At 44.8% G+C, this 18316-nt stretch overlaps 1 protein-coding gene across 4 annotated transcripts in view; it reads right to left on the bottom strand.

The window, feature by feature from the left end:
• The window catches only part of MED6 (mediator complex subunit 6), a 292739-nt gene that overhangs the window by 200067 nt on the left and 74356 nt on the right, over positions 1-18316 (bottom strand). For all 4 annotated transcript variants that reach the window (XM_069638863.1, XM_069638862.1, XM_069638865.1 and 1 more), the window contains exon 2: positions 4665-4824. In XM_069638863.1, coding sequence (XP_069494964.1) covers positions 4665-4824 — 160 coding nt within the window. The remainder of the gene's footprint in view (positions 1-4664; positions 4825-18316) is intronic.

Raw genomic sequence — 18316 nt, 5'->3', positions numbered from 1 at the left:
CTCAACTAAAATTGAAGCCAAGCCTTCATTGACATTTAGGAAACCCTCATTTTCCAAATCGGCTGCAATGGTTTCAAATCAAACAGAACATACTTAAATTAAGGTATAGATGTTCTATGTGGATAGTCCCAATATTTGTAAGAATGATTTTAACATTTCTTCCCTTGTACATACTGAAGAGGGTCTATGTTATGGTTATTATGGCACGTTATTATTAATCCAAGATTCGAACAAAAATGTATCTCACCTGCACGGATATCTCCCACCTTTAAATATGGTCACCAACTGCATCATACATAATGTGTTCTGTGAAAGAAAAATGTGAGGTGCTGCAATCGACACACTGTTGGTTTATGCATAAAAAGGAAAAAGGTAGGTTGTTCATTGCTATCCTTCTGGTTACCTGTGGCCAAAAGGAAGATCTGATGCAGGAAACTAATGGTTTGTGAGTTGCAGTGGTTCTAGTTGCTTTTGCACACAACACATTACGATGCAATTGGTGAACCCTATTAAAATTGAGGAGCCAACCGAACAGACGAGATACATTTTTGCATCTTACTAGAAAAGGTGGTCACATACCCAGTTTCTGAGATCAAAATAGTGTGGTGTTAGGTTGAATAATTGCAGGATACCCAAGAACAATTGTGCTGCTACTAATGTGGAAAACCGGACCAATGATAGTTTAATCTTTCTTTCTTGGAGCATGTGCTCTGCTGTTTAAGAAGGTGGGTGTAATAATCAAGTTGGGAAATTCATACAGAGGTGTTGTCCAAGAGGCAAGATCAACATTTAGTTGTGAAGGTGTTTTGGACTACAAATCACATCTGCCCTATGCCACGAAGTCAGTGATGGGGGCTTATGGTAGTTGGAGTCCAGAACATCTTGAGAGCAACAGGATGCAGGCCCCTGTTCTAAAGAGTCAAATCTAACAGACTGTCTTTTGGTCAAGATTCCAGGGCGGCTTCCTTTGTTGTTCACAGGTTCCTTAGAACACAGAAGGTTCATCAGTTTGATTTGCATCGATAGTGGCACTAGTAATGTATGAGTCAGTGGTATGGCATTCAATGAGAAGTCTTTTGACTTATTAACAATTAATGAATGGGCAGGCCAAGAGCCCGATTACTACATCTCTCTCTCCCTCTCTTTTTAGACAGATCAAACAATACATTCTTTCCTCGATTATCCTCTTCAATGGTGAGTACTGGCGTAGCTTGACAACGTGCACAACAAATTAACAAAACATCTTTCTTTCCCTGATTAAAATCCAGAATCAAGCAAAAGGACAAAAACATGGTGGGGCTATAGTTGAAGACGAGTAGCATCATTTCAAAAAGGAATAGTGGTTCACACAATGTCCTGATAACACAAGCAATCGCATCATAAATTTGATAATGAGAGTAAAATATGTACATTTAAGACAACAAGCGCTAAATGAACTGTAAGGGGTGCAGAAAGAGGAGACGGACAAACAGTTGGCATATTGATTGCAATAGACTTAGTTGAAATGGAAATAAAGAGAAAACCTACCTCTCCCCATGTCTACGAGGGGTTTCCCTGCCTCAACTAAAGTGGTAATGGGTCCGTCAGGATGTCTTAGGAACTTAAAGAGTCCACCTTCATGTGTCAAAATGTCCCCATCTCTGTCCCTGGCACTTATAAATTCATGGTCCAGAATGACTCCCTCCTCCGGGACTAGGTGGCACAGTTCTGGTGGAAAGTTCTCCATGAGGGGAATTACTCTGTACCCCTGGATACCTGGTTCGATCCTCCTTGCGGGTTCATTTGCCAGGAGAAGGACTCCATTCTCCTGGTCATCTTCAGTCTTGCTTTTCCAGTTCACAATGATTCCCTTCCCATGGCCTTTCTCAGCACAGTTCACAGCACCAGGGAGAATGACTGCCTTCCCTTGGCCTCTCCCATAAAGCAAAGATCCAATTGTGATGAGGGTCCCAGACCCAGGTTTCTCTTCTTCCCTCCAGGATTACTTTGTATACTCTCCTGTCAAGTACTACGATGCAGAGAATGTTCCGCAATCTCCTTTTCTTGTAGGTGCGGGTCCAGGACCCGTACATCTTTGTGACTTGGTTTTGGCAGACCTGGTTCGCTCTCCTGCCGGTACTGCCACGATAAAAATACCATGCAATATACTTTCTCTTACTGTCTGCTCCAACAGTGGTTTGCGACCAACCACTGCTCTGAGGAGGCCGACTCCTGAGGTACTCTCTATAATGGTTATCTTTAGGATTGGTATGTGACCAACCACTGTGCCGAGGAAGATGACTTCAGGGCACTCTCTCGCTTCTTTCACTATTGCTGTCACACCCGGTGCCCACCCGCACTTTTTCATTCTTCCATTACCTCTTTCTCAGCAGCTTTTCGCCGGTTCTTGAATGGTCTGCAGGTCTGGATTCCCACAGTCTCTTTCCGTTCGGTATGCTCCTGTGCAGCTCTACTGCAGGACGTTACTGGCGGACACTGCGTTCTTCGTTGACCATTCGGTCCACCCGCTTTGGGTTATGCCTCTGCCTTCCAGCTCGGCTCTGGACTTGTTCCACGCCACCGAACCAAGGATTCCCCACTCCAGCCTCGACACTTGGGGAGTGGGTTGCTCGTGGCTTCCTCTCGTTGAACTACCCAGGCTGGACTGCCTTTCCTGCTGGTTGTTGGCTGGCTCTCAGGACTGTGTGTAGTCCTTTGTCTATCTTTATAACGGCAGGTTGGCATTATGTTTTAAGTCCCTTTTCAATGTCTTTGGCCCTTCGATCTTTATTGCTCTGCGGCTCCTTCTCGTCCCAGTACTTCCATCATCACTCTCCCTTGGGTAGTGCATGTTCTTCCTCTTGTCAGTGGAAGTCATGTCTATGGACCTACATAGGTACATGGGTTGGTTAGGTATATGACTGGGGTTTACAAAGTGGGGAGGTGTATAGGGTGTTGGGTGAGTGGTATAATACTGTGTCTCCCTTAGATGTTCGTCCTTGTCCCTAGAGGGGGAGTCTCTTCCCATGATATGCTCCCGCTGAGTAAAGGTAGCGGCCTCACCTCCCTGGCATCATGGGAAGAGGCTCCCCTTTGGGGAGAAGTGATGACATCCAGCGATTCTTCACACAATACTACTTTAATCTTACTATGATCACAGAGGTCTTTGAATGATTAACGTTAAATTGTATTAATGGTTTATGCTATTTGCAAGACTTTGTATGCATATAAATAGGGAGCCAATGTTTTAGCATTCATTTCAGCAATACAGTTAACTATTTTTTAATGGTAGTTGTACAATCCGTAATATAAAACAATATGCGCAAGATCAGTCAGGTGTGCTAACATTATATGCTGACTGTATTGGCCTAAAGATCCAGGATACTCTTCACTGATGATGCACAAGGAGACCAAAACATGTCTGGGGATGCTTGTGGTCTCGTGCAGAAGGAGTGTGACCTAGTAGTTTGGGCTGGACTGCACCTTTTGGGATGGGACAAAGCCAGATATGCATATGGTCTTTCCTCTTCTGCAGTGGCTTGTCAGGTTCGACAATGATGGTCTGCAGGGTTGCCTAGAGTTGTGCCAATGGTTAGGATTTATTCAAATCCTTCCAGCCATCACTTTTTGGTTTTGCTGACCATATCGACAAGGCATTATTGTTTATGAATGAGAAAAGGTTTCCATATATTAGAACGCAGAGGGAACAGAAAGGTTACTGAAAGGTGCATGCTTTGCAGACTGAAGATCTTAATTCCAGAGAGTAGACCAGCCTTTTTCTGTCTATTCAACAATAGTAGGCAGCAGAGGGAAGAAAAACGTGTTGCCATCTAGGAGTATGCTGAAAACGGGATAGGGGGAAAACAGAAAACACAAAAGGCAGCGCAATGGAGAAAGATTCCAAAATTTTGAAAACAAGTTGACCGCTAAGCTGTGAAGATCGCATGCGCGTCAAGGTATCATGATATATTTATTCTCCTGGCTAATGCTTCCCAGCCACAGCTAGAAAAAGAACTTTAGGGCAAGGAGGACGGGTGAAGAAATGAAACAACAAGCAATGCTCCAGTCATGTCACTCCTCCATCATGTGGTCAGCAAAAGATAAAAAATGACAACTATATTTACCCCTGCCCAATACCAAACCATTTTAATTTCATGGAAAAGAGAAACGTAGGTAATAGCATTCACTATACACCCAACACACCTTCAGTGCAGCAGGAAATTAATTTTAGAATCAAGGCACGGGTGGTATAGGCGGCATGCACATTTTCAGGGCGAATCACAGACAGGGCCATCATAGACAAACACCTCATATTCATGAAAAGACAACATCCTTTCATAAACCTTACAATCTATGATCATCAAATAGAATTGGATTGACACTTGCTGTGGCACAGTCAAGAAACGGGCACTCTGATAAAGGAAGAAACCATTTAGACCACACAAACGAATTTACAGTAGGTTCCAGAGTCACTCAAGGGCAGCAAAGATTTAATGTTGGGGCAATGATGAAAGGAAGTAGTGGGTGGGGAGGGGGAAAGATCATTTAAGGGTGGAATGAGGAAGGGAAGCATTTGCCAAATAATTTTTCAACAGAAAGATCAATTGTGACTTCATATAATACAAGATGTCAGGTCCCTTCAAGATAATACTGTATGCATTTCTTTTTTCTACAAAATGACTTACGTTAAATGGTCCAGGGTCAGACGTTGCATTTTGACCACTTCATTGTTGCATGTTCGGTCATAGAACGGGTTACTCCTTTCAGAGAAATAGTCCAGAACTGTCACATTGTTTAGAATAGGAATCCAGGAGCTGTCCACCCACGAAATACCTAGCAGATTATCTGAAAATGTAATAGAAATTAAGCATAAGTGGAATGGTCCCTTTCAATTTCTCTTGCTAGTAAGGACCAATTCAAACAATTGGTGTGACCAATGATGGCTAAAAGGAGATAAAAATGGGAAGAGAGGAGTCATAATCAAGGACTAATTATCACGAGAAAACGGTTTTAGCTTCCAGACACTCAACATGCTACCTAACAAGACGACTTACAATAACCCATGTATTTGCAAAAGGAAGTGTTTTTGGTTTGGTTTTGGTCCCCCAAAATGGACCAGGTCTACCCCCAAACCATCCACTGTTTTACTTCACCGAACCAAGCCCAGTAGACATTTTTAAAGCATTTCCGTCGGGCCTTGCTCTCCACTTTAAAGGACTGCAGCCTCATTTGCCCAGTCACCTCCAGCATCCCGCACCATCAATCTTGGATTGCCCTACCACTTACATGCACACTGTCCACCATATATGTAAAAAGAGGAACACTTCCATCCAAAGATCCACCAATTTCCAACTTGCCCCCAGATACCCTCAGCTTGGCATTTGGCCAGGTGAACCTACTTCCAAACATGCACCTCCAACTTCTCGCCAACAGCATCTGATCTTTCCTTGCTCCCACACCACACACTCACAAAATCAGCACCTTCGGACAATGGCTTTGCTTCAGATCTCTGCTCCCACATGCCCACTCTTTTTCCGTCTCTCGCTCTTCAAATGGCAACCATTTCTGTCCTCATTGCAACCACCCCTAAAGCCTTCTACCCCACCCTTTATTTGTCTATCCCATATCCCCTGATCCCTTTATTGATAATCAAATGGTTGCATGTCTTGATCTACATTAAAAGGGCCCGTGACAATAGACAGTAAAAGATTGACTTGCTACAAAGGCCAACATTCTGTGAATGTTTTTTGGTGCCAAAAGATAAAGTAAATGGACAGCGAGAAACTTCGACAGGTCCATTTATTACATTTCTAGAGTAAAACCCGCATCAGATTAAAAGATTGACTCGTTTAAATATGGGGAGTTTAAGCTTTGCTTATCCCTTGCACACCTTTTCCCATAGCAGCCCAAGATATATTGAAAATGCTGAAATGCGCACCTATACATTTTTCCCCCTTTAATTCCGATTGCCTTTTTTGTAATGGGGTTTCACCTCCCATAACCCACTTGGATTATAAAAAAGAAAAACCACCATCTTGTCTTGACCAAATCACTGCACACAGGCTGTTACAAACATCCTCCCTCTCTCCCTGCCATTTGGCTTCAAACCAGTGTCATCTGGCCCAGCTACCCTGACCACCTACCGCCCAGTGTGTCTTTACCTGTAACATAGCAGAAGGTTTGCCTCCACACAGAATCCTTTTCACAAAAATACTCATTGCAGTTTAGCTTTTGCAGAGCCCACCCATTTGAGCCTTCTCCTAGTTATGTCTCCAAATCCTTCACTGCTGCTAATCACTATGCTTATCCTCTTGAACCTCTGTTGTCTTTGATGGATTCAGTCGCAACATCCTGCAATGGACAGAAACCTGTGTGGGCCAGTAATCTTTTGGTTCAGAGACCGACTCTAGGCCCTTTACAACTTTGTGACCTGCTGCTCCTCAGTCTATGCGTAAGCATGTCTCCAGAAGTGGTTCTGGAACCCCTCCTCTTCAGTGACATTTCCTTCTTTGACTTAAATGACAAGTTGCAAGCCTTTTTGTTACTCTACCTTGTCTTTCAGTCTCATGTAAAGATGTCCATGTTCTTTGATGCGGTCAGGCATTGGATGGCTGTGGGTTACTAATTCATAGGTCATCAAAATGGGAATCATCAATGTTCCCTCATGCAAAGCTTCGACTACACAGCCATTTGACACGTTATCCTACCAATCCTGACAGTACAATATTTCACATTAAGCCAGGAAACTCAGGGTAGATTTCAACACACATAAGCACTTGTTTCCCATCATCTCAACCCAATCTGACAGCTTTCACAACGTCCTAATTGTTGATGCTTTCCCACTTACACTGTTTCACCTCCAGGCCCACCAGCCAAGAATACCTTGTGTCCCCAGACAGACAGGCTCTAAATGAAACAAGCACTGGCAAAGCCAACAGTTTGTGTGTAGGCATGGGAGAGTCATTTTCCAGGCACTACCATAATGGTACTATGTAGCAATAAGATGGCAACAGCTGGCAAATGGGGTTAGTAACTGGGAACATTATAGCAGTACCTGACAAATGCCTATGCAAGAGCCCAAGCCAGAATTGCCTTAAGGATCCAGTATACCAGACGGCTATGAAGGAAACCACTTTCTGCTTTTGTAAAGGACGAACTTGAGACATCAGCGATAAGTGAACACAGCAAGTAAGAAATACTGGGATCTTACCAGTAAAGTTGAAGCTGTAAGGTAGTTTCAATTGAAACCTTGAGAAAGCTCTTACAGTGCAAAACACTGGGCAACCAAAGGTCAGCTCATCGTCAACCAGTAGGTTATGCGCAACACTAGTTTTTCTATAGCAACTTTGAATCGTTTGCAAAAATTGTTCTCAATTGGCATCCAATAATTAAACTAACTCCTAGTAACCCAACCCGCAAGGCTATCAGGAGATACTGCAAATGTCATTTAAACACCAATACTGATAACAAATGTGATCATAAAGGGAACCCAAAAACAATCGCCTAAAGCAAGAGGCTCTGAAAATGTGCACTGCTTCTTCAAGTGTAGCACATATGATTCAATTGACTGGAGAAATATTGTGTGACAAAGCAAGTGAATAGGTGCCACCACATACTGTGAGAAACCCAAGGGCTTTCTCACTTATGGAGCCCTGGGATTCTTTGTTCAGGTGGCCAGGGCACGGCCATCGCCTTTGGAACCAGACCCTGGGGGTGCACCAGTGCAGGAGGATCTCCTGAGCAGGGGGTCATTGGGGACAGTTGGAGGAATGCCCTCGGGAGAGACACGGTTTTCCCCCTTTTTGACAAATCTCTACCTGACACTTCCTCCACCTTTAAAGGTTATGAATCGTGTCCAGTTGCCCCCTTCCCAATTCCAACAGGTACTAACATTAAAAGGAGGCATTGAAGAAGAAATATATCTTTGGCATCCCCACAGTCTCTATGGGACATCATCTAAACCACATTCACCTACAACCACACATCTGCCCCCTTCACTCTGACAAGCACTTACAACGTTTTCCTCCATCATTAGGGAAAACTACAACTCCCATACTTCCTCCAAATTGCCTTCTTTCAAAACCACTGGGACAAAGAAGAAGAGGAAAAGAACTATGAAGATTGCCCATAGGAACCAATGTACCATGGATTCCTATGGGCAGTCTCCATCCTGTCCCATTAACAAGGACAGGCAGAGTCAGGCAGGGCTGGGCAACTGTTTCCACCCAACTCCAATTAACACTTCCAGTCAGTATAAAAGGTGGAGCACTGAGACACACTTTGAGCGAGCTGGGGATGCAGTGTGGACCAGAGGAGCTGAAGAGCAGAGTGTTTAAAGAACCTTGGCGAGTCTGGAAGGGAGCTGGTGGCCAACATGCTGATCCTGTGTAGTTGAAGGGTTGCAGCAGAGCTAAGGAACTGCGTCTTCCAAGAGCCAGAGAGGGCAGATCATATACTGCTGACTCTATCCACAGGAGTACTTGTTTTCCCCTGGGCATGTGAAGGGAAACCCAAGTGCCTGAGGGCTAGATTGGGATGACCCTGACCTCGGCCCAGGAAGCTCCAAAGAAGTTTCTCGCCAGGACCACGCTAACCGGGTGAGTCTCGTTTCAAGAGAGGAAATCCTGCTAAGGGTGTGTGTGTGGCTGGAGTGGGAACCTGCATACTGAATTTGAGAAAGAAAGCAGGACATGGAAGGCATTTTGGGACTTGAAGTTCTTTTTTTGAATCAATGGAATTGAAGTGGTCCTGCGATGGTTTAAGGAAGACCCACCGCACAGTAGAAAGTCTTCGAATTTTGATACCAAAAAAGAAAGCAAGATTAAAGTGGTCCGAGCCCGACCAAGGGAGACCAATTGCTGTGAAGTGAAAGCAACTGCAAAATAAAGTTAACAGAGCGACACAAAGTATGCCCATGTGAAAGACTGCACTGCATTTAGGATCAAGCCCGAAGGAGGGAAGCCTAAATGAAGTGAACTGTGATAACTTTTTGCGAACCCAATGGGTCCAAGCCCAAACGAGGGAGACCCAGAAATTGTGAAAAAGGTCTGAGCTCGACTGAGGGAGACCGTGGTCCGCATGTGGTCTACATGTGTTAGTAACCCACGACCCAAGGGTTCAAAATTGCTGGGAGCCATTAAGCACCTGCTATTACCGTAGGAGAGCCTAGTTAGCTTAAAATAAATAGTTACCAGGAGCTACTTTTGGCTCTCCAGGACAACTGGTACCTTACAAACATGCATAAGTGACATTAACTTTGAGAGTTTGAGAACTAAGACATTTAATATAATGGATCATACATAATGGGCAGAATGTTTAAGTCTAAAGTGTCTAATGCGGAAGTTAGATTTACAGTGCGCTGTGAGCTCACTCCTGGTTCGCCAGCGGTAGCTCCCGTCTAGCCTGACACCTAGGAGTTGGCTTTAGCTCCTGCTCATCAAATTTTAATCTCAAAAACTGCAATGCCATATTCACACTGAAGGGGGCATTTATTTAGACATGGTTGTACAAATGTCAGTTAAAAGTGATAGGATATGGCATTTGTAACGCGCCCATACACAAGTGTTTAAAGGCGCGGCGAGGCAAGGAAGGGGGCACAGAGGGAGGACAGAGAAAGATCTTACAAGGCCAAGTGACCTTGAGATTGCGCAAGTACAGGGGAGGAGGGAGGGGAAAAGTGCCAGGGGAAAGGGAGGGCAGTGATGTACATGGGATCAAAACAATAACAAGAAGTGAGGCCAGCAGGTGGCAGGTGCAAGGGTAAATACAGACAGCAGGTGTCTGCAAGTGCAGGTAGGGGGACTGTAGGGTTATAGATACAGACCCAAGTGCAAGGGTTGCCGGAAGGCAGTGCAGGTGTGCAACTGGGCGGGTAGGGACCTGGGCCCGAAATCAGAGGGTACCCAGGTGACTAGTGCAATATCAGACAGAAAATCAGCAGGGTAGAGGAAGAGAGCAGGCAGAAGCAAAGAGGAAGGTCTAGAGGTGCTTCCGGAACCAGAGATGGTTCTCCTCGAGTTTCAGAGAGGCAGGGAGGCTGTTACCGAGGGAGGCACCAGCCGAAGAAAGATCTACCACCAACTCATTGCTTGGAGAAGCGACTGACCCTGAGGAAGCGGGAGGTGGAGGAGCGAAGGTAGGAAGGTATTTACAAAGAGAGTTGGAGGTATTGAGGACCCAGGACCCAGAAGGCCTTGTGGACAATTAATAGGGTCTTGAACTTAATCCTTGCCGCCACTGGGAGCCAATGCACAGATGTCAGTGCTGGAGAGATAGGATCCCTGGGCTTGAGGCCAAGGACAAGTCTTGCAGTCCTGTTCTGGATGAGTTGCAAAGGGCGGAAAGTAGAAACAGGCAGATTTAGAAAGAGGCTGTTGCAGTAGGCCAGCCTAGAGAGAACCAGAGCTCTAGGGACAGTGAGCTTCTGGGGGAAGGAGCAGCAAAGAAGAATACCTCAGAGGAGGTGCAGTTGGTAGTTTGACTTCTTAGAGATGTCAGAGATGTGAGGCGAAAAGGAGAGAAAGGAGTCTAAGATGACCCTGAGGTTCTCAGCCTCACAGGTGGGAGCAGGAAGAGGGTCAAGGGAGGCCGACAAGAAAGGAGGGAGCAGGTGTGCTGATGAGGAGAATCTACATCTTACTGGCATTAAGGCAGAGATCATTGGCGGCACACCACTCCTGGATAGCAGACAGACAGTCGGAGATGAGAGAAGGAGAAGAGGGGGCAGAGGGGAGCCTGAAAAGTGGTTGATTATGTTGGTACAAAGTGAAATGCAAGGTTTGAATTGAAGAGAATACTTTAATTTGCATGTTGCTAAGCACCAATGTTTTCATTGGCGATAAATATCTAGAAACATATGCAATTGATTTAAGGAGTCATTGTGTGTGTGTCAACTACTCTAATTGTATATGTAAGATCTTATCTAAATACATTTGTGGCTTCCCCTTCATAAAGCAAGGGGAACACATTTGACTATTTTATTTAAATACATGGGAGTATTAACCAAAAAGCTTGTCTTTGTCCCAGAATTGTGGGTGGGACTGTATACCAGAAGTGTTAAATTAGTGAGGACTGCTTAGTGAAAAGAACATCTAGATCAAAATCATTACACACAGAGGTTGACTATTAGCTCATATGCCAGCAAAAATTTAACAGACATGCTTTTTTAAAGTTTATTATGGATCTATATTAAAATCTTTTACAAATGTGCGTGATCATTGAATAATGTTGCAATACACACACAAATCAAAACTACTCCCCATTTACGTGTGCCGGTAAAACGACAGACGGTGATACAAATAAAGCAATCTGCAAGTATTTCACATATCAGACCTTTGAGATATTTTATAAACAATGGATAAGGCTCCAAATATAAAGACATGTAGTTAGTATGAACAACCATCTTTTACTGCGGTTAAAAAGGTGAGAATCTGTGGGATGCGCATGCGTTTCCTTTTACAAAAGAATCTTTCAGTAAATCACCTTTCAAAATAAACAACACAATTGTTACACAATTTAACTAAATTAAATCAATCTGTTGATTTGCAAAAACATCAATTTTTCTCCGTTATAACCTAGGTGCCCACCCCTGAACCAAACTGCATGAACTGTACCTCCGCTCCCCTGCTCTACAGGAGACGGGTCTCCTTAGAAACGGCCGTCAGAGGATCGATGGATAGAAGTCTTCGGATTTTTTAACCGAGTTTCTTCTATTGTTGCATAGGTATCCTGCTTTGTCCTCACACAAAGCTTTTTTCTTCTGGTTAATGTTGGCTATTAGGTGACAAGGTAAGCTATAACCTGACATTATTGGCATGGGAGGTGAAGAGTAGGAGAGAGAAGTGAGGGGGCGGGGGGGGGAAGACAGCCTGTGGGTGTTATTTAACCATGTACCTACCTATCGATTGCCCCATGCCCATATTATTCCCTATGGCCATTCCTATCCACTAGCTGCATCTCCCCGGGATCGCATTTAGTTCTGTGCATTTCAGTGGAGGCCAACTTTATTCCCAAGTAAACTTCTGAAAGTTAATTGCATCTGTAAACTGGTTCAGGATAGAAAACAAATGTCTTAACCAAGCATGCCCTCAGCCACTTGATGTATAGGCAATGTGTGTCGTGCCTTACACCAATTCCAATTAACAAGCATTGGCAAAGCCAATAGTTTTGGCTTATGTATAGGTAGTAGAAAGGCAATTGCCAGTCCCTTCCATAATATGCCAGCTTGCTGTCATGTTTAGGGCCAGGTAGTACTATTTATGTTAGTGCCTAAACCAAAATTTTGGCTTTGGCAATGCTCATTTTTTTTCTCCTTGGAAAACTACAGCTAAGTCTTTGGGATTTACGTTGGATTCTACTCTCTTGCCTATAGCACAGATTACCTTAGCGTCAAGTTTTGTATTGTGTTACACACAGTATTGCTTTTAAACATGATTGCACAGTGATCCATACATCCATATGTGACATGGTTCGTACTGCATAAATGCTCCCAATAACAAATGCAAACTTTGCAAAGAGAAAAGGAGAAACTAGGAAGACTAGCAATCAGTAAAACTTGTGTCGCTTAGTATAGTTTTCGGTTACTGGTTCAATACACACTTGGAATGCTCTTCTCTCTGGTGCCCCTATATCCATACGCTCTCCTCGCAGGGCTGCAACCAGACTCCTGTTGGGAAGCTACTTTCTAACAGAAGGAACTACATGGCTTCCCTTCGGAGCGAATACACACCGAAGATTCTTTTATACACATGGAGCTGTTTAAAACACGAAAAGTCATGTGGTTCAACGTGCTGGTAAAAGTTCCAGATAAAGGCATCCAATTTTCAGAGAGCTGCGACCCCAAAACATTCCTTTTCAGATGTTCAGTAATTTTCTGGAACCCGCTTCAGATTACTATTTGCCAAATTTTGTTCAGCTTCCATCCAGGATGGCGGTCAAGACTTGGCTTTGGGGGTCAGGAGTTTGGTTAAGCTCTGGATTTCTGTCAAATGTCCATATTGCTTTGGTTGCGGGTTACCCTATTTGATTTTATGCCAATGAATGTCCAAACGTAATGGTTTTACGTAAGTAACTGCACCCTCTATTGTGTACGGAGCAGAGATGTATTTCGGTGTACCTTGCTCAAGCTGCATAGACAGTTTGGTTACAAGACAAGAACACTTACACAGTCTTAATTCCTCAAAGTAACTTGCATTTCAAAGTACCACTCCAAGATTACGAACACAAAATCACATCCCAAATCTGAAAGGAATGAAATCACTCGCCTCGATCCTAACTAAGGTGCCATGGAGTGTATACCAACAAGAAGCACTTACACACTACCCGCGGACTCATAGAAACTGTACATAGACACTTGACTGTAATCCATCGACATCAGGGTCACTACACCAACACTCTACCCTCCTCACCTATCATTACAATTCTGGTAGCTCAAATATCAGGGTTCCTAATTCTCCCATCACCTTCAACCTGAACTCGATCATTATATTCTACCACCACTAGGAGGAGCCACCTTCCCATTATAATCACACTTCAATTATCCTCTGATCAGTCACCTTCTCTACTACATTAACCGACAACTCAATGTCTACATCTCTGGGTTCTCCTACTTCCAGGACCTCCAGGAGGAACTATGTGATTTTACCTAATAGAAAACTATATAACATATATATATATATATATATTTTTTTTTTTAACATCAACGTTTCTTTTGTTTTCTACTCGCTGTTATTGTATTCTCTGTAATTGTGTTCACCATTATCACTGGATAACCCTCCAGTCAATCCTTCCTCCCTGCAACACCACCTCATTACTAATAGCTCATGGTAACTACCTCTTGCCTCTCTTACCCACTAGCCCATTATCACCATCTTTCCGAGATTAGCCACAAAAGTCTTGACTAACCTATCATTCACCCTTACCCAGCCTTGTGATCATCTGCTTCTCCTCTGGTCATCACCTTCCTCAGTACCAGGGATGGCGGTATTCCCTTTCACCAACTACCACTGGTTATTCCAACTTGAGATCAACCCTTTCTCCTACCCTAAATTAGCGTCCAGTCATAATGTGCCATTGCCTCCAGGTCATGCCTTCCACCTGTGCATCAAACCTGCCCCTTAACCTTGGTGCATGCATTCCAAGAGCAAAACATGGCGGCTAATATCCGTTAGTTAATATTAAGGTTACACATAGCCACTGGTTATAATTAAAACCATGTAGAATGACTGGCATTCGTTTGTGACGAGTCGCATCAATATTCAACTCAAAGCCTGCCCCGCTAAACGTAAGATTTTTCATTTTCAGGACAATGGCTGTTAAACGTGTATTGTGATTTTTATCATCCATTTGTTACAATGGCCTACGGATTGGCTTTCGGAGCTAGCGTCGATAGTTACTTTGAAAACAAAATGTTTACAAAAAAAATAAATTAAGCATCCAAACCTCTGCTGCCACTTTCTGTGTAAAACATGAAAGGAAAATGGCTTTTTTGCTTTGTGCCGACTACATACCTTCGTGATAAATCATGATTTCACTCCATTCAATAGGGTGGAAATCTTGGAGCATTAGCACGAGGTAGTTTGGTGCCCTCCCATAAACCATCATTTACACCCAAAATATTTCTTCCAAAAAACTTTCCTCTTATCTGCAAACTTTGAGAAAGCAACTGTAACCAAAACAATAACAGCCGTACAATGCGGAGGAGATGATGGATGGCACTGTTACCCTGAAGCGTGTGGTTGCCAAGACTGCGGCATTACAAAAAACACGATGGGTCCGCCTTTCTGAAAAGGCGCGAAGGCAAACGCCAACACATTTATTGCGGCCCAGTTTCATTTTGGGACAGTATGCCAATTCCCCTCACGCTTCCGTTTTAGGCATCCCATTTGTTTTTGAATTGAAAGAAGATTTGAGATGTCATTTAGAACAGAAACGGAATACGAAGGAGGGAATACAGAGGCAGTCACTGTGTAGTGTGCCTTTAGAAGTATGGGTTAGGGGTGCTGTCTGATTGAGCCTAGGGCCTGGTTACGAAGGCGTGGTATACATAAACGAGGCCTTAAGGCCAAGAAACAAATGGAAATAAGATGCACGAAAAGGCGGCCTAGTGAATGACCATGCAAGTTATAGACTTTTGAGAAAAGGATTCAACGTTTTGCAGATCAGAAGAATAGACTCTGCCAGTAAACAAAAGACTCATTGCATCAGTGGTCTCGACGCCTCCTGAACCTGTGTCAGGATGCAATATTAACTGTCAGAAGCCAATACATTACATGGTTTGTGAATGGTCCTTACTTTAGTGGTTATGTGAACATTCACGTTATTGATTACAGGCACAGTCCGCCCCGATGAAGGACCCATGGTACCAAATGCAGTGGCCACGTAACTATCCATCTCTGTGTGACCTTTGAGGATATATCTTACCTCCCATTCACATCTCAGTTATATGAGAAACCAGAAGGCACTCTCACAGCTACTCCCCAGGGATCTTTTACTCAGGTGGCCAGGGAATGGCCATCGCTTTTGTATCCCGACCATGGGGGTGGACAAGTGAGGGAGGATCACCTGGGGGCAGGGTCCTTGGGGCTTGAGGCGAGAGTGCTGGATGGCGAGACATCGTAGCCCCCTTTCCTAATATATAAACACCCCACCTTCCCTCAGCCTTCATCGGCTATGCTCACTGAAGCCCATCCTTCCCTGTAAATTCCCACCAAGTACTGAGAAGAGGAGGAAGCAACTGGGAGCAATGCACACTTCCCATTACAAACAGCACTCTAGTACGGAGACGAGGAAGAGAGGTGCAAGAACATGCAGTACTGAGGGTCAGGCATGTCTCACTAATTGGGCTCATTGTAGCCAGGCAGATCAAGACAACACACACCTGTATCACCTTAAGAGGGCTCAGGCGTATACAGGAAGAGGAGGCAATCATGTGGAGAGAGAAAGAGAACCACTGGGTTGGGAAAGACTGGGAATTCGGAAGACCGGCAACAATCCCGGAAGACCTGCAGGACCTGGTCGTGTGGCGTGTGCAGGACCGGGAGCCTTCAGTGTGGAAGGAGGGCAGACGGAGCTGCCCGTTACGCTCACCTGGTATCCACAGGGACGCCACCCAGCCGGGTTACTCGCTGGTATGCTTCTCAGCTTTGCCCAGATGCGGTCTGCGGGGAAGGTTCTGCCTGAAAATACAGGAGGACTGTGTTCAAGGCTGACCGACCGGGGCAAGTATCCTCCCTCCACCCCCGTATGATTTCAGCCCCTCTGGGGCCCTCTCCTCACCTTGTGGTAGAGTTAGGCGTGCTCTCCATCCTGCCTTCTTTGCAGGGGCACGTTTTCTTTCATGGGCGTGTGCGGTCCAGTTACTTCACCAACACCGGCCCTTTTGATATGGTTCCGGTAGGTCTTATTGCTGTTCTTTAGTTTTGTTGCTATCCTGAATGCCTTTCTTTATTTAAAAATGTCTTTTTTTCTCCCTTAGGTATGCAGAGCTTCAGTGCGGCGAACTGGCTTGGTTGAGCCTCGCTGGTAAATGATGGCGTATTAAGAGCGCTATGATGCGGTAAGCGCTATGCGCAGCGCTGCAAAGTCTTGCCTTTGCTAACCTGTGTTTTCCTTCCTTGTAGGTCGCGGTGTTCTTCAGCGCGAGTGGAATGTCCGGAGTGGTGCCAGCCGAGAGGTGACCAGCCAGGTAAGCCTTTTGAGCAGTTCATAACTTGCAAATGTCTCTACTGCTTTCTTTAATGTTGCCTCTATCTTCCTCTTTCAGGTCGTTCTGTGTGGGAGGCATGCAGATTCGAGGAAGCTGTTCTCAGTAGCTGCGAGTGGCTAAAGATGAAGACTGCAGGTAAGATGCTGCTGCTAATGATGTTCCTTTTGTCTCCTTGCAGGTTCTGCTTCTCCGAGGTTCGAGGGAATAGCTGGACACGGTGAGCATCACGTTGCAAGCTGCAAAGTAACGTGAAGCGTGTGGTCTTGCTCGGGTGTGGTTTAAATAGCCCCAACAGAATAGTCCAGGTAAAGTAGTCCCTAGGTTACCACACCCAAAACACTAGACCGCATAGCTTGGTTCTTTGGAACCAAGCTATGTGGAAGCCTCCATGTTGGCTGATAACACATTAAGTAGTTCCCAAGCACATGTTTTTCATAGTGTATGACCCTGGCGCCACAGACGCCAGGAGGGGCCCCAAGAGGGTTTTGGAAAAGGATGCCAGTTTCTAGAGGCCGGAGTCCTGACTCCACCTGGCCAATGGGTTTGCCAGAGGGGGTTTTGGGCGAGGGTCGTGACAGCTGCCAAACAGCTGAGCTGCAGGATGCATCTGCCAGCAGAAAGAACGCGATCAGCGTTCTTTGTGGGGGACTGGGAAGCCGGTGTTGTCGAGGATGTGCCCGGCGAGAGAACAGCGCATATGCGGTCTGCTTCCCGACTTTGAAAGAGGTGAGCGGGAACAGCAGGAGCCACAGAAGGGAGACAGAAGAGCCAGTGAGTGTCAGAGGGCACAGGAAGACCTCAGCTCTCCCCTGGGACCGCAGGCAAGTAACGGTGCGCAAACCAAAGTGAAAGAACAATATTGAATACCGGACTGAATGGAAAGTGCTATATATGAGTGAAAGCACATCATATTGAAAACCGAACTCAACTGAAACTGCTATTTTGATTACGAACAAGTGATGTTGAATATCAAACTAACATTTGAAAGTTAAACTGACATAGTGAATGTCGCACTGTCAGCAACGTTATGAACTGAATGAAAGCATATAGGCAGTTGAAAAAATATGAACCACAAACTTTTATGAGCTTGTCGCAAAGCAAAAGTCTGATGGAGAAAAGGGTTACACTAGCCAAAAGGAAAGTCAAGTGTGTAAAACCCAAAGCTGAAGGGCCTGTAAGGGGCTAACCACATCTAAGGGGGAGACTTGTGGTTGCACGATCTGTAATGGGCGAACTGTTTGGTCTGAGCACTGTGCCTGGACCAAAGAGCTCTCTACTGTGAAAATAGAGCTCCCAGTGAGCATTTGATATCTCAACAGTTTGTCGTTATGCTGGATTTAGGCCTACCGCAACAAGTTGTTTATCCAACCCACCATCTTGGTAATATCTTAGATATTGTGCTTGCTGCTAATGATGTTATTAGTACCTTTTCCGCGTTACCGCTCACTTGGTCCGATCATCATGCTGTTCCTTTCTCAATCCGTGCTATGCTCTGCCCTGAAACCCAACCTACACCGGTTTTGTGAAAACCCGGCTGTCGTTCACTCAAATTGAGTTACATTGTGCTAGGACAGCTCCCTGCACGTTAACCACGTTATTTCAGGCTTTTGTCAATGCGGCCAATTCCATTGC

Source organism: Ambystoma mexicanum, chromosome 14 (genome assembly GCF_040938575.1).
Source record: "Ambystoma mexicanum isolate Mex_15411 chromosome 14, UKY_AmexF1_1, whole genome shotgun sequence".
Lineage (NCBI taxonomy): Eukaryota > Metazoa > Chordata > Amphibia > Caudata > Ambystomatidae > Ambystoma > Ambystoma mexicanum.
Note: the sequence above shows the minus strand (reverse complement) of the source record. Positions and strands in the feature narration are given on the sequence as shown.